The sequence below is a fragment of the Microtus oregoni genome, unplaced genomic scaffold, assembly GCF_018167655.1.
Source record: "Microtus oregoni isolate MIOR12 unplaced genomic scaffold, Mior012 000081F_ref0000091, whole genome shotgun sequence".
Classification (NCBI taxonomy): Eukaryota; Metazoa; Chordata; class Mammalia; order Rodentia; family Cricetidae; genus Microtus; species Microtus oregoni.
This window is the reverse complement of record NW_024544541.1, coordinates 4,525,369-4,544,785: the sequence shown is the minus strand read 5'-3', so window position 1 is coordinate 4,544,785 and position 19,417 is coordinate 4,525,369. Positions and strand designations below refer to the sequence as shown.

Genomic DNA, 19,417 nt, shown 5'->3' with positions numbered 1-19,417 from the left:
GGAAGAGAGGGAAAGGATAGATACAGACAGACAGACAGACAGAGATAGGGAACTATTAGTACCACCTGCCTGAATAACAATATTCATAATAATAACAGTAACAACCAGAGTGCAAAACACCCTCTTGGTCCCAAGGGAAAAAAAAAACAGGAAAGGGACAGGGAAAAGGAGGAATAGGAGAAAAGGAAGGAGGAAGACAGCAATGTCAGCACACACTCAGAATGTGAACAACACACTTGCTTGAGGGCCTGGGCTCTGGAGAAAGGACACCCAGCTCTAGACTGATTCTGCACTTTGCAGCTACTGAATCTTGAACAAGCTGTTTTGAGCTCTGGGCCTCACAGCTTAAGAAGCAGTGGTTCTCAACCTCTGTGTCAAGACCCCTTTTGAGGTCAAAGAACCTTTCCCGGGGTCACCTAAGACCACTGGAAAACAGGTATTTACATTATGATTCATAACAGTAGCAAAATTATAGTTATGAAATAGCAAAGAAAATAATTTTGTGGCTGGGGTCACCACAACATGAGGAACTGTATTTAAGGGTCACAGTCTTAGGAAGGGTGAGAAGCACTGACTTAGAAGAACACCAAGAAGAGGAAGTGAGCTCTCAGAGCAGAGCCCAGTAACTGGTCCTGCTCTAGCAGCTGTTATTTCCACTTTGTTAGCAATGAGATTCAGTGGCTTTAGTTCAAAAACAAAGAAACCCAAAAGGTTCTTTTCTTTCATTTTGTTTTGTTCTGTTTTGTTTCTCTGTGTAGCTCTGTAGAACAAGCTGGCCACGAACTCACAGAAATCCACCTGCCTCTGCCTCCCAGGTGCTAGGATTAAAGGCATGTGCCACCAAGCCCATCTAGAAACCCAAAAGGGTCTTACAACATAAGGGAAGATGTATTTGAATAGTTAAAGAATAAAAACCAGGGCTGGAGAGATGGCTCAGAGGTTAAGAGTACTGACTGCTCTTCCTGAGGTCCTGAGTTCAATTCCCGGCAACCACAGGGTGGCTCCCAACCATCTGTAATGAGATCTGGTGCCCTCTCTGGCATGGAAATACACAGGCAGTAGGACCATTGCATACACAATAAATCTTAAAAAAATAAAAAATAAAAGCCATAGGACAATTAGACGTGACAAGGTATGAAGTTAAATCAGGAAGCAATAAGGACTGAGTGGAAACAAAACTGAGGAAGACAACAGCTAGCCCACCTTCACTGCTTTCAGGGGTCAAGGTGCTTCAGGTGATGTGATGACTGGCTGCTGTGTGACCGGGGTAGAATGTCCTCTATGAGAAGGAAGAGTTGTGACAACACCACAGGTATGTACATATGTATGTGCACAGCCTTGTTAGTCAGTGTGAGTGGGCACAGAAAGGGAGGTCCATGTGCACAATGCAGTAATTCAGCCACAGAGAAGAATGAGATGATGTGGCTTGAGGGAAAATGAACACAACTGGACACCATCATATGGAGCAAAATAACTCAAGCTCAGAAAGACAAGTGTCACAAGATTTCTCTCATTTGTGGACCAGATTCCATTTAGAAACATAAAACCACAAATCCTATTTGCAATATCACAGTCCCCACCACTTATGCATGAGATCCAAGGCCAGAGGGATGCTACAAGCACAGAACGCCAAGCTCTGTAACTCAGCACCTTTCCCAGTCACTGGTATTCACTGTGATTAAAGATTTTGGCAAAATTAGCACAATTTGCTAAGTGGTATACACCTTTAATCCCAGCTCTTGGGAGGCAGAGATAGGTGGATCTCTGTGAATTTGAGTACAGTCTGGTCTACAAAGGGAGTTCCAGGACAGCCAGGGCTGTTACACAGAGAAATTCTGTCTCAAAAAAACCCAAAACAAACAAACAAACAAATAAAAAACCCGAGCACAATTTTTCCTTTGCAATTTATAGGCAGAAAGAAAGATTTCTCTGCCTACAGATCTCAGCAGCCTCAGCACATGGCTTTCCTGGACATTTTTTTTTTTTTCCTTGCTAAAAAAAGTTTGCCTTGTTTGTTTTTGTTTTTTTTTTAGATTTATTTAAGTATGTATACAGTATTCTTCTGTCTGCATGTATACCTGCAGGCCAGAAGAGGGCACCAGATCTCATTACAGATGGTTGTGAGCCACCATGTGGTTGCTGGGAATTGAACTCAGGACCTTTGGAAGAGCAGGCAATGCTCTTAACCACTGAGCCATCTCTCCAGCCCCTGTTTGCCTTGTCTTAAAGGAAGCAGTGTGCAGCTTCTCTGGGTACCTCTGAACCCCAGAGCACCACTCCTCCGCTCTTGGCCCTTTGTTAAGTTATATAAGGGTTTCACAAACACAAGCACAGGGGTCACTACTGAGTGAGCAGCACACAGAGTATGGATACATTAGCCAAAGGACAACTCATGTCCTGGACAGGACAGAGAGAGGTTTCACCATACTTCTCAGAATGGCTTGAGACTTGAAACTCATAAATAATTTGCAGGCTTTTCCATTTAATTTTTTCAGACCATGGCTGAGCTCAAATTATGGAAACCATGGAATAAGAAGACCACAGTTTAAAAGGAGGCTATCATGCAACCTATCAATAAACAAAATGAGTGTGGGCCAGGAGTGTAGCTTAGTGGTAGAGCACTTGCCTAGAATGTACAAGGCCTTAGACTGATGGAGGAAGGTCATTGGCTAATAAAGGAACTGCCCTGGCCCATTTTATTGGTTAGAGGATAGGTGGGAGGAGTAAACAGAACAGAACGCTGGGAGGAAGAGGAAGTGAGCTCAGAGACTCCACAGCTCTCTCGGGAGCAGACGCCTCAGAGAGAGACGCCATGCTCCTGGCTCCTGGGCAGACGCAAGCTATGAAGCTCCGACCCAGGATGGACTAGGCTAGAATCTTCCCGGTAAGACCGGGTCTCACAGATTATTAGAGATGGGTTGATAGGGTAACAGGATTAGCCAGTAAGGGCTAGGGCTAAAGGGCCAAGCAGTGATTAAAAGAATACAGTGTCTGTGTAATTATTTTGGGGCATAAGCTAGCCGAGCAGGTGGCCGGGGTGCTGGGAACGCAGCCCAGCCGCTCCTATTACTACATTAGACTGAATATCTAGTACTTCAGAAAGAAAAAGGAACTCTCTCTCTCTCTCTCTCTCTCTCTCTCTCTCTCTCTCTCTCTCTCTCTGTGTGTGTGTGTCTGTGTCTGTGTCCATCCTCATACCTATATACATATAACACCTAAAAAAAAAAAAAGGCAGAGAAACCAAAGAAAGTGTAAAGGCTGGAAGGGAAAACAACTTTGACTGTATTGCTTTTTCTTAAGAGTAACAAAAGGTTGTTTCCTAATTTTACAAGAATTCGCCACACTGATATCCAAAGAGGCTGTACCAGCTTGCATTCCCACCAACAATGCAGAAGTGTTCCCTTTTCCCCACAACCTCTCCAACATAGGTTTTCATCAATGTTTTTGATCTTGGCTATTCTTACAGGTATAAAATGAAATCTCAGAATTGTTTTGATTTGCATTTCTCTGATGACTAAGGATGTTGAACATTTTCTTAAGTGTCTTTCAGCCATTTTAGATTCATTCCTCTGTTGAGAGTTCTGTTTAGGTCTGTACTCCATTTTTTTATTAAATTATGTGATCTTTTGGTGACCAATTTCTTGAGTTCTTTGTATACTTTGGAGATCAGACCTCTGTCTGATGTGGAGTTAGTGAAGATCTTTTCCCATTCTGTAGGCTGTCGTTTTGTCTTGTTGACTGTGTCCTTTGCTTTACAGAAGCTTTTCAGTTTCAGGAAGTCCCATTTATTAATTGTTTCTCTCTGTGTCTGTGCTGCTGGGGTTATATTTCCTCAAGACCCAGTAATACCACTTTTGGGTATATAGCCAAAGGATGGTCAATCGTGCCACAAGGACATGTGCTTAACTATGTTCATAGCAGCATTGTTTGTCATAGCCAGAACTTGGAAACAACCTAAATACCCCTCGACCGAAGAATGGATAAGGAAAACGTGGTACATTTACACAATGGAGTACTACACAGCATAAAAAAATAATGACATCTTGAATTTTGCAGGAAAATGGATGGAGCTAGAAAACATCATTTTGAGTGAGGTAACCCAGACACAGAAAGACAATTATCACATATACTCACTCATAGGTGGTTTTTAAACATAAAGCAAAGAAAACCAGCCTACAAACCACAATCCCAGAGAACCTAGACAACAATGAGGACACTAAGAGAGACTAATATAGATCTAATCTACATGGGAAGTAGAAAATAGAAAAAGACAAGATCTCCTGAGTAAATTGGGAGCATGGGGACCTTGGGGGAGGATTGAAGGAATAGAAGAGAGGCAGGGAGGGGAGCAGAGAAAAATGAAGAGCTCAATGAAAATCAATTAAAAAAAGAGTAACAAAAGGTGGGTATGGGGCTGGAGAGATGGCTCAGCAGTTAAGAACATTGCCTGCTCTTCCAAAGGTCCTGAGTTCAATTCCCAGCAACCACATGGTGGCTCACAACCATCTGTAATGAGGTCTGGTGCCCTCTTCTGGCCTGTAGGAATACACGCAGACAGAATATTGTATACATAATAAATAAATAAATATTTAAAAAAAAAAAAGGTGGGTATGATGTGCCAGGGGAAGAAGGGTACAGTGTACAGTGGGCCACAGAAGAAAGAACACAGGTTCTACACATCAGACACACCTCTCTTTAATATGCCTTAGGCCCACACTAATGGATAAACTTGAACAAATTTACTTAACCTATCTGAGCCAGTTTCTTCATCAGAAGTATGAACAGTAATGGCTATATTTCCAAGAGCTAGGAGACTCCACAAGAAAACCCAGAGCCAGGCTGGGGACAGGGATGGAGCTCACAGGGCTTGCCCACTGGGTTCCATCACCAGCGGTGCATAAAAGGCAAGGTGGCTTGCACCTGTGACCCTAGCGCTAGAGACACAGAAACAGGAGGATCAGGAGTTCAAGATGATGCTAAGCACATAATGAGTTCAAGGCTGGCCTGGGCTACACAATGCTCTAACGCTAAATCAAACAAAGATGGGCCCAGTCAGATGGCTCAGTGGGTACACACAGTGGCACGTAGATACCCACTTACATACACCCACACAAAGAAATAAATGCAATCAATGTCGGTTTATTTGTTTAAAAGCCCAGAGACAGAGCTGTGAGGCAGCAAGCACATGGTCATGGCTGGCAGAATCACCAGGACTAACAACTTCCTTCCAAGTGCCAGGCATTCCTGCAGGCCAGGGTCTCCTACTCTGACTCCACAGGTAAGGAAGCACTAGCACTGAGAGGCTCAGTGACTTGCCCAAAGTCCCTAAAAAATAGGGACCTTGATGAGGGGCAAAGGAAGCATCTGACCCCACACAGCCAGCTCTAGTCAACCTCCTGATCATAGAAAATTCTTCAGATCACAATTATGATCAACCCAGAAGAATACTCAGCCCCGTGAGGATACACAAAGCCTCCTGTATATTCACATTCTCAGTCTTTCTCTCTCTCCCTTCCTCGCCCACCCCCTCGGAACTGAGGAGGAAATGAAAAGGAACCAAGTTGTCAAGACAAATAGCCGATCATGGACCCCACATCCAGATTACCTTGACACACCAGGAGAGCCTTGCGACAGTCATCCATGCTGAAGCCCAGCTCCTGCAGTCTAGCCAGCTGTAACTCTAGGAGACAGTTTGACACAGATTACTCCACCATCTGATGGAAGGGGACCAATACCATTTCCTTTCTCGAGATAAAATGGGCTCCTAGTGTAGACCTCTATCATGTGTACCTTGAACTTTTCCATCATTTCCTTATGTTGTATCTTAAAAGTGGAAGACTATCGTTTAGTTTAGTGTGAGCAACACTGACTCAAAGTTTTCACAGGAAAAGTCGTCTCAATTTTTAAAAGTCACTTGTAGTTGAGCTGTTGTGAGCAGAAACCTAGCTGTAAGCTGGAACAGTTGCTGTCATGTCATACTTATCATTTACAATCATACTCAATGACAATTAGATTATGAACAATTGATCTGTGTATAAGAAAACTGAAAAGGTTAAAGGGGGCAGCTACCAGTATGGTGGATAAGTAAAAAACTAGGGAGACTGAGGCAGAAGGATTGCCAGAAGTTTGATGACATATCAAATGTTGGACCAGTCTGGTGCAGAGTAAAACATGAGAGACAAAAAGAGAGATTAAGTGTTTTCAAGAAGACTGATTGAGTTTCCAATAAGGTACCTACCCAAGACAGGATCTAAGGTGTGCCTTGACCCTTCTCTGATGTCCTCTCCAATTCGAGATGCCCCTGGGAGGCAAGTGCTGACAGAGTCTGCCTCTACAGCTGCTGTGTCCGGGGCTGCAGCACTAGCTTGCTCTGGGATAGACTTTGCAATGGCCAGAAACAGCTGAACATCGTTATAGGAGAGTCTAATATCCAGGGCTTGTAACTGAATCTAATGGAATGTAAAAGGTAGCAATAGTTTTTAAAGTTGCTTTTGGCTTGATGCCCCCACATCACTCACACATAATTCCTATTTTATGTCCCAGAAGTCAGATATCACCACAAACTCATTTAAAAGACTGCAAAGATATTGAAATTAAGCAAATGATGATGAGGTAGTATCTCAGTCATTAGGTAATAGTGACAAAACAGAATGAAATTTAAAAAAAAAAAACTAAACTAGAATAATTACTAGAGCAATTAATACCTCACGAGATAAGAATATGGCTAGGGGTGAGGACCACCTAATGGTAATAGTTTGTTAATCCATTTTACACAGATCCGTTACATTTTTTTATCTCTGAAATAAATTGATCAACTGTGATGGGTAGCTTTGTCAACTTGATACAACCTGTAATTACCTGGGAGGAGTCTCAGTGACAGACTGTATTGAGTTGGCCTTTGGACATGTCTCAGAGGGCATGTCTTAACTGATGTAAAGGCTCAGCCCACCTTGGGCAGCACCATTCCCTAGGCAGGAGGTACTGAACTGAGAGTAGAGAAATCGGGCTGAGTCTGAGCAAGAAAAAAATCATGTATAGACTCATTTCTCTCTGCTCTTGACTGTGGAAGTTTCTGCCTTGACCTCTATATAATGTTGAACCATAACCTGGAATTATAAGGTGAAATTTCCCTTTTTCTCCCCTAAGTTGCTTTTCATCAGGATATTTCATCACAGCAACAGAAATGAATCTAGGATACCTACAAAATGGATCTCTTTGCCCCTATATTGCCAGTACTCAGAGACAGAGGTAGAAGACTCAGGAGTTCCAGACCAGCCTAAGCTACATGAGTACCTGTCAATAATAATAATAACAATAATAACATTATTATTAATAAAAACAACAATGATGAAGAAATCTTTTCTTTATTCAAACTTTTACACTGGTCAAGTCTGGAAGAACCATTTCTGAAATAGGGCAACAGAGATACTGTAAGCAGGCAAACCCGGCAGGGTGCAAAGGTCTGTGATGGAGCATTTCTTTATTCCCTCACTCAGGTTTTCCAGTGAGGTGCCGCTCAAACCCAAGAGCAGCATAGCTTTCCTCTTTCAGGCCCCCATGATTCAAGCAGACTGATGAGTTACTGCCCTCTTATCAAAGAAACAACACCTGGTTTAGAGAGGTGGCTCAGGGGTTCGGAGCATTTATTGTTCTTCCAAATGACCTGAGTTCAGTTCCCAGTCCCTGCACTAGGCAGTTACAACTGCCTATAACTCCAGCTCTTTTTCTCTGGCTTCTATGGATATCTACAGACACACAGACACATATACTCACAGGCAGGCATGCACGCGCGCGCACACACACACATACACACACACACACACACACACACACACGTAAGTACAATGAAATAAAGAACATAAGATCGAGCTGGAGAGATGGCTCAGAGGTTAAGAGCACTTGCTGCTCTTCCAGAGGTTCTGAGTTCAATTCCCAGCAACCACATGATGGCTCACAACCATCTGTAATTTAATCTGGTGCCCTCTTCTGGCCATCAGACAGAATACTGTATACACATACATACATACATACATACATACATACATACATACATAAAATTAAGGTACTTCTGGAGTTTGTTTAAAAAGAAAAAAGAAAAAAAAGAAGCTTCAGCTTCAGCTTCGGTCCTCACCTTCCCTCATTACCTCTCAGTCCCAGTAAGACCGTCTGCTTCTGCCCTAACTAGACTTCTTGACCTGAAATGTCCTTCCTCCTCTACTGGCTTATATTCTACCTCCCCACCCCACCTCCAGATATCCCCATCCTGCAGCCATCTACCCACTATTCTTACCTATGTTGAGTTCCTGTCAACTTTTATAGAACTTCAAAATGATACCAGCCTATTAAAGAAAGGGTCTTTTATCCTGTTCACACACTGCAAGATCCTAGGCAGCATCATATGTATTACAGGTGCTAGAGTAAATATGATGGTACTAGACTCAGAGTGGTCAAGAATGTCTACACAGGGAACCACGGATGCATCCATGGGTTAGACATTGCTCAGCATTACCTCTAGGACGGGTGGGAAATCATCACTGTTGAACGCATCCATGAGCCCAGAACTATTCTGGTAAGAGGAGTTCCCCACCAGCTCCACTTGGATTTGAACTGGATCCACAATTGAAAGAGCTGTGTCCTGCTCATTCCCTAGCCGGCAAGAAAACACCTGAAAATGAAACAATACAGCAAAGGTTACTGCCTGCCTTGGGAGGGGTCTATGGGTTAGCAGCACCAGTGGACTTTCTCAGGAGCCATAAGCCCCGTGTTTTCACAGGACCCAAATCAGTTGCTAAAGTAAATGCTGCAAAGATCTGGGCTGCCACTCTAGCCTGCAGTCAACTGTAGGTACAGTGGTCCACCTGCAGGAAAATGTTCCCAATTCACCCACAATGGCTTATAGATCTCCTGCCCTTGGATCAAATAAATGCAGGAACTAGCCTAAGGAAATAATACAAAATATAGAAAATTTCACTAACCATTTTAATTGTCAAAAGAAAAAAAATAAAATAAAAAAGCAAGTAAGGCTGAACCAAATCTACTTGATTAAGGATCTGCAGTCACCTAAAGGTAGGGGCTAAAAGCCAAAGTGGTGACACACTAACCCCAGCCTTGAGAGACATAGGCAAGAGGATCACAAGTTTCAGGCCAGCCTGGACTATACAGCAAGATCCTGTCTCTAGAAACATGAAGAAACAGGAAAAGAGGGAAAACACAGTTGAAAAGACCGTATAGAGGGCCAAGTGGTGGTGGCACACGACATCAATCTTAGGAAGTACAGCACATCACAGGTTATGTGAAAATACAGCCTCATCAAAATATTACAAAGCTAGACATGGAGACTCATGACTATAATCCCAACATTAGGAAAGCCGAGCCAGGAAGACTAAAATTCAAGGCCAGCCTGTGCTACACAGAGGAACCCTGATTCAAATGAACAAAATAATAATAACATTGACTTTCTTTTAAGGACAAGACAGAACACACCAAAATAACAATAAAAATTATATATGGGACTGCTAATTTTCCCTCCTCCCAGAATTTCCTAATTTAAGAGTGAGAGGAACATCCACTGAGATGCCTGAGCTAAGTGGGAGAGGAATGTCCAAGGAGATACTTGAGCCAAGAGCATCCCACAGAGATGGCTTCTACCTTGTCTCCTCTGTTCTGTCCACAACCCAAGGCTTAAAAGACACAGGGTGAACTGGGTGGTGGTGGCACATGCCTTTAATCCCAGCACTCAGGAGGCAGAGGTAGGCGAATCTCAGTGAGTTCAAAGCCAGCCTGATCTACAAAGAGAGTTCCAGAAATGTTACACAGAGAAATCCTGTCTCAGAAAACAAAAACAAAAACAAATAAAAAAAGACACAGGGTAGAGGCTGCTTAATATTACATATGACATATCCAGGTGACAAAGGCTACTCAAGTACAATTACCTCCCTCATAATAATCACACCAGTAAGAGTCATGGTCTGTTGGGTCACACATGAGCATCACTACAGAGCAGGTATTCTTAAGGGATGGATACAATATAAAACTCTACCGCCTGTTCTAAGCAGGCCTCCCTTACCCAAGGGCCCTTCACAGGACAGTGCTCAGCCTGAAGGAAGAGGATTCAAGGAGAGCAGGACTACTGCCTCAACTGTGCACACCTGCCACAGAGCCTTCCGAAGGCTTTAGAGGAAAAGTATTCATTTTCCTTTCCTCTTCAGGAACTGCACAAAACCCCATTGTACCTGGTTGTCATTAATCAATCCCCAACTGGATCTCACTTCTAAATCCTCTTGAGAGATCATGAGAGAGTTTATAGTGTAAGACATTAACCTGGCATGTGCTAAGGGGACCTATGGTGCATGCTTTTCAGCACTGGAAAATACTGCATCAGTCCTGACAGGAGGGAGATGAGCCATGCAGAACCAGACTACCCAACAAGGTGCTCGTGGGAATAGGAACTAAGAGGTCACCCTGACTAGTGTCCTGAGGAGAGGAGGGTGTGTGGGGAAAGTCCTTGTGTGTTCATGGCTCACACTGGAGGACAGAACACAGGGAAGTAAGCTTCCAGAGCGGAAGAAAAAGCAAGGGGAGAGGCAAAGGTCCTTCACTGAATGATGTTTCCCTAAGAAGAGCTCAGGAGGCCATGATGAATACGGTGCATAGACCTATAATCTCTGCTACTCCAGAGGCTAAAGCAAAACAATCAAAAGTTCAAGGCTAGCCTAGGCAACTGACACAATCAAAACAAAAAAGGACTGAGCTGAGCAGGGAACATAGCTTACCTTAGTTAACAGAGTACTTGCCTAATAAACACAAGGTCTTGGTTCAATCCAAAGCAATAAACACACACACATACACTCACTCTATTATACTCACACAATATATTCATATTATAAATTATATACATACTATATATAGTACTGTACAACATATACTATATATGCACATACATATAAATTATATGCACTATATCGTATATATTACATATCACATATATTAAATATACTAGATATTTTAATCATATTGATGTACTATCTATGTATATAAATTATACTGTATTACATATATACACCTGCATATATTTTACAAATTATATACACTATATAGATCCATATATATATATATATATACTACCACACAATACACTATGTATGTTATAACTATATATACAATCATACTATATATTTAATATATTTATAATAATATATATATATTAATTACATGCACACATATTTAAGACAGTCTTGACTCTTGGGTCTTTTCCCAGTCCTACTGACTCAAAAACTCTGAAGGTTAGGCCTAACAAACAGTAGATTGCTGGTAAATTACTTGCCTAAGCATTCACAAGGCCCTCGGTTCCATTCCTAGCACTGGAAAAATAAGCACTCAGGGGCAAATACTTTTCTAGATGGTTCTCCCTGAAGCCCTCAGCAGTGTTACAGTCAACCAGTAAACTTACCTCAATACCAAACAAACTTCCTGAAAAGGGACGATCAGCAAAGCGGGGCTTGTAGGTGAGCACCGTGGTGCCTTTCAGAATAATGGCGTTGGTATCAAAGCAGGATACATCTTCAACAACCACAAACTCCGTGCCTAGAAAGGACAGTGTCATCAATCAAGGCAAGCAAGGAAGCTGGCATTACCCAGCTGTCCCAACACGAGCGGCACAGCTACCAGGTGAGCTCTCAATGTCCTGCTTCACTGCTATCCCAGACTCAGGATCTGGCAAGCACAGCTGGGCTAACCAAGCAGTGATTGGCAAAAAAGACTACTCTGTAGCTCCTCTGTCCAATAGGCATGTTTAAGACAGACAGAGAAATGACATCCTGGTCACTCTGGGAGGCTCAAGAGACACTTGGAAGTAAAGAAGAGCATCCCATCTCCAAAGGACTTAGAACCCTAGGAAGAAGAGTCAGCCGGGTTAGTCAAGCAGCACGGGCTACCACAACAGCTTTGCACAGCTGTTCACACTGCCCACAAGGAGTGTAGACCACTAATGTCCAGCTGTCACTGTTGGGAAGTGCTGACAGATTCCTATTCATCCGGATCTGGAAGACTCACTCACACTGCGTTTTACACCAGCAATCCCAGCACTCAGGAGGGAGAAGCAGGCAGACCTTAGAGTTTGCAGCCAGCCTGGTCATGTGAGATCCTTTCTCAAAAAGTAAGAGGGCGGGGCTGGCACAGTAAGAGAAGCTGTCCTGTATGACAGGTCTGAGTTAACTCCAAACTGTGGCACACACTGTGGACAATCACCTGTTACATTGACCTTGACTTCCAGGTGCCTCTCATTGGACACGGGGAGGGAAGACCGCTTAGTGACTACTCCACTCTTAACAGTTTTGGGAACGACAGCAGATTCGCTGCTGGCATTGCGGTGGCGTGCAGGAGTAACATTTTGTTTCTTAACATCACTGGGAGTGTGTAGGAAATCGTGGACCAACAGCAGCCAGTCAAATATGAGAAACACTCGGAGGTTGTTGAGAACGACAGTGAAACAGGAGGAATCTTTTGTAGACCTGCAAGAAAGAAAAAAAAAAACAGAAAAAAAGAGAATCACAAAGAGAAACACGGTGTTTCACTCTCTCCCAAGGCCTTACTCAGGGCCAATAAGTAGCAGCTAAGTGTTGCTTTTTCTTTCCTTCTGTCTTTAGGTTACCCCTATGCTATCCGAGATGGCCTCAGGTGCCTGGACTCGGTGATCCTCCTGCTCAGGCACGCGTGTACCTGGGATTGCAGATGTGCAGGCCCCACTCCAGTATTTCATAACTGCCACCTTTGAGCATGGAAATATTCTGAGCACTGCTTTAGGAGCACATCAAGTATAAGCATTTTGGAGGTTAATCACATTTTTTAAAGAACTTTTTCTATTTTATGTGTATGAGCGTTTTGCCTGCACATGTGCCTATTCACCACACACATGCCCAGTGACCAGGAAAAGTCACAAGAGGGCACTGGATCTTTTGGAAGTTTTGGAAGATAGTTGTGAGCCACCATAAGGGTGCTGGAACTGAACCCAGGTCCTCACTCAGCAAGAGCAACAAGTGCTCTCAATCAATGAACCATCTCTCCAGTCCCTCATTAGAGAGACAGAGACAAAGAGAGCTATATCTAGGAAAGCAGGACACAGAGTCCTCAACTAACATTAGACTGTAGCAAGTATTTATTAGGCAGCATCTAGAGCCTCTTTTTTCTGTCTTTAACAATAATTATTAGTAGTAATAATAACTGAGAGGACACTGGGCGGTGGTGGCGCACGCCTTTAATCCGAGCACTCAAGAGGCAGAGGCAGACGGAGCTCCATGAGTTTGAGGTCAGCCTGATCTACAGAGTGAATCCAAGATGGCCAGCGCTATACAAAGAAATCCTGTCTTGGAAAACAATAACAACAATAATAACTGAGAAGGCACAACGGCACAGCTGGCACCTGGTAGGTAGAGCTGGGATGCTCCTAGCCATGACACAATGCACAATACAGTCCTATAGGAGCAGCCTGATCTGAAATACCAATATAGGCTAAGCATCCCAATCCAAATACCCAAAATGCTCACATCTGAATTGAGAGACTTTGGATATTCTTTTCATTTTTGTTGTTACGTGTGTTATGTATGTGTTTGCCTGTATGTATGACTTTGCACCACATGTGTGCAGTGTCCACAGAGGCCAGAAAAAGGCACTGGTCCCCTGAGGCAGAAGTTCCAAAATGGTTCTGAGTTGTCACCTGAGTTCTGGGAATGAAACCTAGACATTCTGTAAAAGCAGCTTTAACTGTTGAGCCATTCCTCCAGCCCTGGATATTGGAAGGTTTATTGGAGATGTTTAACTGGCAAAGCCTATGTGAATTCTCCAAAATATGAGGGGGGAAATCCAAACTCCGAGATGCTTCTGGACACAGGCCCTACTTTTAAGGAATAGCCACCCTTCAGTGTTAAGGCTGGGAAAGGCTGGTCCAGTAAGAAGAGCAAAGGCTTTGAAGTTAAGAGGCCCAGAGTAATCTTGTCCCTCTCAGGCTGTGCTCTCATATATAAAATGGGAACTATTAACACTGCAAGTGGAAGCAGCAAGCACGTGGCAGGTGCTCCCCCAATCACTCCTCCTGTCATTCCTGATGGCAGGCCTTCTTAGAAGCTCAGGACGGCTTCACAAACACCACGTTCATAAACCAGTACTATCTGGCTTCTTTAACTGAAACTAACCTCAAACCCCAGACCTTTTAGCCTGAAAAGGACATTGGTCACAGGTGGATAGCAAGCACCCTACCCTAGAGTAGAAATGGGGCAGAGGGATGTGCAGGAGACAGGGACTGGTTTTGTAGTCTTCAAGGTTCCCAAGAAAGACTCTCAGGCCTGGTCTGCAGCCCCAGTGTCCTCAGAGTGATGGCCAGCCCTATTACCACACTAGCAGGCAGAGGCCAGCAGAGGCAGGCTAGGGAGGTCACAGGGTCTGGGAGTCCAACTTGATTCTGTGAAGCCAGGGACTCTGGCTCTGGCTGCTCCATTTACTCGCTCCCCAGCCTGCCTGGGGAAGGCTGACTTGGGGACGTGCCTGAGGTTGCTTTCTCCAGTCTCACTTCTCCAAACCTGGCTCGATGCCTCTAGAAAAGGGCATGGCAAGGCACAGTTTCTTCTCTCACACAGCATCTGTCACAGAAACACTCTACCCTTTTGTAATGGACAAAAATGTTGCCCTCAGTAAAATTTTTCCACCCCATTCTGAGCAGAGATTGTCAGGCCTTGGTGCTGACTGGAAAGTCAGTGTGTCAGACCCCATTCTGGAAAATATTTCAAGCCTTGAAACACTGAGAAGTAATTTATATTTCACATACAAAATCCCAACAGAGGAGCAATTCTTCCTGAAGCAGCTCACTCCTCTCACTAACAAGGGCATGCCTGTTAGCAAAAGTCAAGGTAAGAATTGATTGTTTGGCTCCATGAATTTATATGCCTTTAGTATTTGCACAGAATAATACTTTAGGCCTCCTATATATTAAAGACATGATGAGGAAGGGACAAAGATCTGACTACTTAGGAAGTAAAGCAAACACCAAACCACCCCTCTGCTGGAGAACCAAATACGGGGAAGCCTCCCGTTCTGAGAAACATCTTCAAAGGGGCTGCTAAACACATCCATCGCATCCCAAGGCTAACTCAGCCAGTGACGAAGATCAGAGGCCATGAAGAGTTAGTGAATTCAGTTCTGATATCAGAGACCTAGATCTAACTTGTGACTACTAGACTTCTAACCTGTGCAATCTCCAAGTCATTTGGACCTTCTCCAGGTGTGTGTGTGTGTGTGTAAAAGAGGGTGGAGTTGCCCATGTTAGCAGATCTGGAAGGATTCAAATGGCAGTAGGTAAGATGCCTGGTTAAGACAGGGGCCAGCAAGAAGCCACCAGAACTGCCACTGTTGGGCTCCGAATGTTCCCACAAAGGGATAAAATGTCTCCTCTGCTAGGCCTCCTAAAGGAGAGACCAAGAGCTCCTCCCTTCCAAAGCTAAGCTGGGAGGAACTCCTGGGTGGCACACTAAAACACCAACCATACAAGAACAAGAACAGCCCTGAACCGTAAGAATCTCACACTATAGCAGTCAGTGGTTCTCAACCCTTTCAAGCAACTCTTTCACAAGGGTCACTTGACTGATATCCTGCATATCAGATATTTACATTAAGATTTATAACTGCTATCCTGTGTATCAGATATTTACATTAAGATTCATAACAGTTGCAAAATCACTGCAAAGATGCAGCAAGGAAAACAGTCTTATGATGGGGGTCACCACATCATGAGGAGCTGTATTAAAGGGTAGTAGCATTAGGAAGCTGAGAGTCACTGACCTAGAAGAGCATGAAAGGATACAACTATGACAGAAGTAACAGCAGTAGCCGCTTCGGATGACAACTGACTTGCCAGAATGACTCAGCTTTTGCTTCAATCAATAAAAGAGGAAAGTGAATCTCAAAGCTCAACAAGGAAACAAAGCTATGGAGAGGAAGACTAAATCTTAGGGCTAAGGTCTGTCTCATTCTAGAACATCCCCCCCTGTCAACCCCATACCCCACCCCACTGCCTCCCATGATATCAGACTCAAGGAGCCCTGCGTAAATGACTGTTCTGTCAGAACCGCCTTCCTCTCATGTAGACCAAAGGCCCTGGTGTGGGTTTTTTCCTTAAACTCACATAATTTCTTCCTTCCCAAGTCACTTCACAAGGAGGATCTGGCTCAATGTCAAACTACTTTTTTTAAGGCAACAGAGACACCTTTTGGTGAGTCCATGATACTGCAAGGGAGCTGATGAGAGATGGCAAGTGCTGGTGGGTGCTGGTGGGTGCTGGTGGGTGCTGGTGGGTGCTGATAAATGTTGGTGAGTGCTGGTGAGTGCTGGTGGGTGCTGGTGAGTGCTGATAAATGTTGGTGAGTGCTGGTGAGTGCTGGTGGGTGCTGGTGGGTGCCGGTCAATGTTGGTGAGTGCTGGTGGGTGCTGGTGGGTGCTGATGAGTGCTGGTTGGTGCTGGTGGGTGCTGGTAAATGTTGGTGGGTGCTGATAGGTGCTGGTAAATGTTGGTGGGTGCTGATAAGTGCTGGTGAGCCTCCAATTTTTTCATCCTTTGATGTTCTAAAGCCAGTGGACTTGGCCTACTGACCACAGAAGGAAATATCTCCACAAGGAAAGACAGAGTTGGAGGGCTGGAGAGATGACTCGGCAGTTAAGGAAATTGCTCTTCAAATGCCAGTACCCACACGACGCTTACAACTGTCTGTAACTCTGAGATGTGGCACTGTCACACAGACATACCTGCAGGCAAAACAGCAATACTTAAAGTGAAAGTAAATAAATTGAAAGAAGGAGGAGGAAGAAAGAAAAAAAAAAGAAAGATTAGGGTTGGGGGTCCAAGTGTGAGGATACATGCCTGTAATCCCAGCACTGAGCAAGCTGAAGTAAAAGGATACTGACTTCAAGGAGAGCCTAAGGCTACAGAGTAAATTTCAACCCAGCCTGGGCTACACAGAGAGACCTATGGGGGCACAGTGGGACAGAAAAAGGATGGCAGAGCTGCAGTCTGCCTCTACTACCTGAAATGCAGTTCAATCTGAATGGAGCCCTGGGTGGCGCTGCTGCTCTTGGAGGGCTGAAAGATACAGTTGAACACATTGGTCATGCCAGGGCTGGGCTTCTGCCCAGCATAGCGGGTGTCAAATGCCATCATAGAATGGGAAACCAAGTTAATGGACTTGGTCTGGTTGGAAAAACTCTCATAGAGCAGCTTACATTTCTTAAAGTCAAATCTGAAAGGAAAGAAGGCAAACGAAAAGTTAAACACAATCCTACCTTACAAAATTAAGTTCAGGTGTGGAACAAGAGCGACATCATCAATGTATGAGAGTCCCTTCCAATGCTCACAACATCATCAGTGTAGGAGAGCCCCTTTCAATCTGCAGCCCTGCACCAGCTCTGCTCACGAGCCACTCGAAATACAGTTAGTGCTACTGTGCTTTAAGCCTTTTCCACTTGCAGAGAGGTGATTATATCCACAGGAATGCACACAGCACTTAGTACCATTATGATGATGATACACAGAGTCAGAATCACTGAAAACCAAAGGGTGCAAAAAAAAAAAAATGCCAGCTGGTGGTATGCTCACTTTAATCCCAGCTCTCAGGAGGCAGAGGCAGGTAGATCTTTGAGCTCGAGGTCAGCCTGGCCCACAGAGTGAGTTCCAGAACAGCCAGGGCTACAGAGAAAGCCTGTCTCGAAAAACCAAAAAGAAAAAAAAAAATCAAAAGAACTAAAAGTGCAGCCAAGCACCAAAAGAGTATCTGACAAAAAAAAAAAGAGAGAGAGAGAGAGAGAGAGAGAGAGAGAGAGAGAGATTATCTGCACTCCCCCCCCTCCCCCCCCCACACACACCCTAAAAATACAGTTTGGGACTCAAGTTCACCATGTCATGGCTCCCTCAGCTGAGCCGGGAGCAGGCCATGCAGGTTTTGAACAGAAAGACAAGTCAGAAGTGCCTCAGCAGAGTATTACTAGCTCTGACACCCCATTTTCAAATGCAAATCAACTTTCCACCCATATAACCTTGGGCTAGTAAAATAAAAATTAAGTTAAAAACCAAAAAAATTATATATTTTATATACATAATTATTTATATATACACATACACAATCAACAACAGCAATCTATCTGGAAAACTGGAATATCAGCTGCCCAATTTAGGGGACAAGGGAGAGCTTTCAGGGTAAAAATACAATGCACTCTTCAGAATCCCTCTCCAGACTCCTACACCACAGATTCCCACACCTACTCTAAAAAACGAGTGACAGAAGTCAACAACCCGGCCAGCAAGAGCCCAAAAACAGAGCAGCTGTTATGTTGCTTCCAAGGGTTTCCAAGTAGCCAGCTCAGCCCAGTACTGCCAATTGTCAAAACAGTTCTCATTCATATTCTCCACCTGTATTCTGTCAATTTTAAAGCATTGACTCACAAGGCAGTCACCAGTGATGCACTGATCAGAACTGGGTCAAAACTGTATAGACACAGGGCAAGGAGCCCCCAATCCCGCATGCTGGTCAGACCATGATCCAGCTCCAAGTGTACCAGAGCACTGAAGTGCCACCCAAAGCTATCCCAGAGCTCTTAGTTTTCAATCTGCCCTGCTCAAATGCTCAGCACATGGGCACAATGGCACACCTATGTCCCAGCTACTCAAGGAGGCTAAGGCTGGGATCCTGGAGTTCAAAGTGACTCCACCAGACTCCACCTCAAAACCAAAAAAACAATCAAATTAAATGTTCTGTCACTCAAGAGACAAAACAGCAGAGCAGCCTGTCGCCCACAGTGTTCCAGCGTGAGAGAAATCAAACCTCATAGCCTTAAGTCACCAGTGTTTGGGGCAAGCTGTTAAACATAAGCTAACCTGACTTGGCTGATAACAATCAAACTGAAACTTCTAATAAAGTACTGGGGGCCAGCAGCACAGCTCTATGGAACCTGATCAGCAGCACACACCCTCATTCTCGTGCACGTACAAACATGATCACACATACATGCACACACAGAGAGAGCACTTACACACTTCATCAGCCTCAGAGCACCGTTTCACTCTGTCCTCCGCTAATATGAAAAGGGTACATTCCCACATCGTTCTTACTGCCAGTAAAACCACAGAGCTAATCCAAGTCTGACCTGGCTAGGGAGCCAGTGCCTTCTTTTCCTTTCGGATCTTTGAGCTCCAGGCTCACGTTCACCATGTCGATGAGGAAGCACATGCACGTGTACACCTCTCCGCTCAGCACAGTCTGTGGAAGGAAACGCTAGTCAGGCCTCAGGTGACAGCACCAACCTGAAGGTGAGCCCAGAGGTAAAGAATCTAATCCACCTGCTGTCCCACCCACTCCCCCTGCTGCTCTGCTGCTCCCTGCCTTCT

The 19,417-nt window shown here is 44.3% G+C and overlaps 1 protein-coding gene across 1 annotated transcript in view; it reads right to left on the bottom strand.

Annotated features, from left to right (window-relative positions):
* LOC121441724 (vacuolar protein sorting-associated protein 13D-like) overlaps window positions 1–19,417 on the bottom strand; it is a 226,987-nt gene that overhangs the window by 144,647 nt on the left and 62,923 nt on the right. Inside the window, exons 29-35 of the mRNA XM_041642967.1 lie at window positions 19,177–19,289; window positions 17,064–17,276; window positions 12,247–12,509; window positions 11,450–11,583; window positions 8,510–8,665; window positions 6,239–6,449; window positions 5,606–5,680 (exon numbers count right to left, since the gene is read on the bottom strand). Coding sequence (XP_041498901.1) covers window positions 5,606–5,680; window positions 6,239–6,449; window positions 8,510–8,665; window positions 11,450–11,583; window positions 12,247–12,509; window positions 17,064–17,276; window positions 19,177–19,289 — 1,165 coding nt within the window. The remainder of the gene's footprint in view (window positions 1–5,605; window positions 5,681–6,238; window positions 6,450–8,509; window positions 8,666–11,449; window positions 11,584–12,246; window positions 12,510–17,063; window positions 17,277–19,176; window positions 19,290–19,417) is intronic.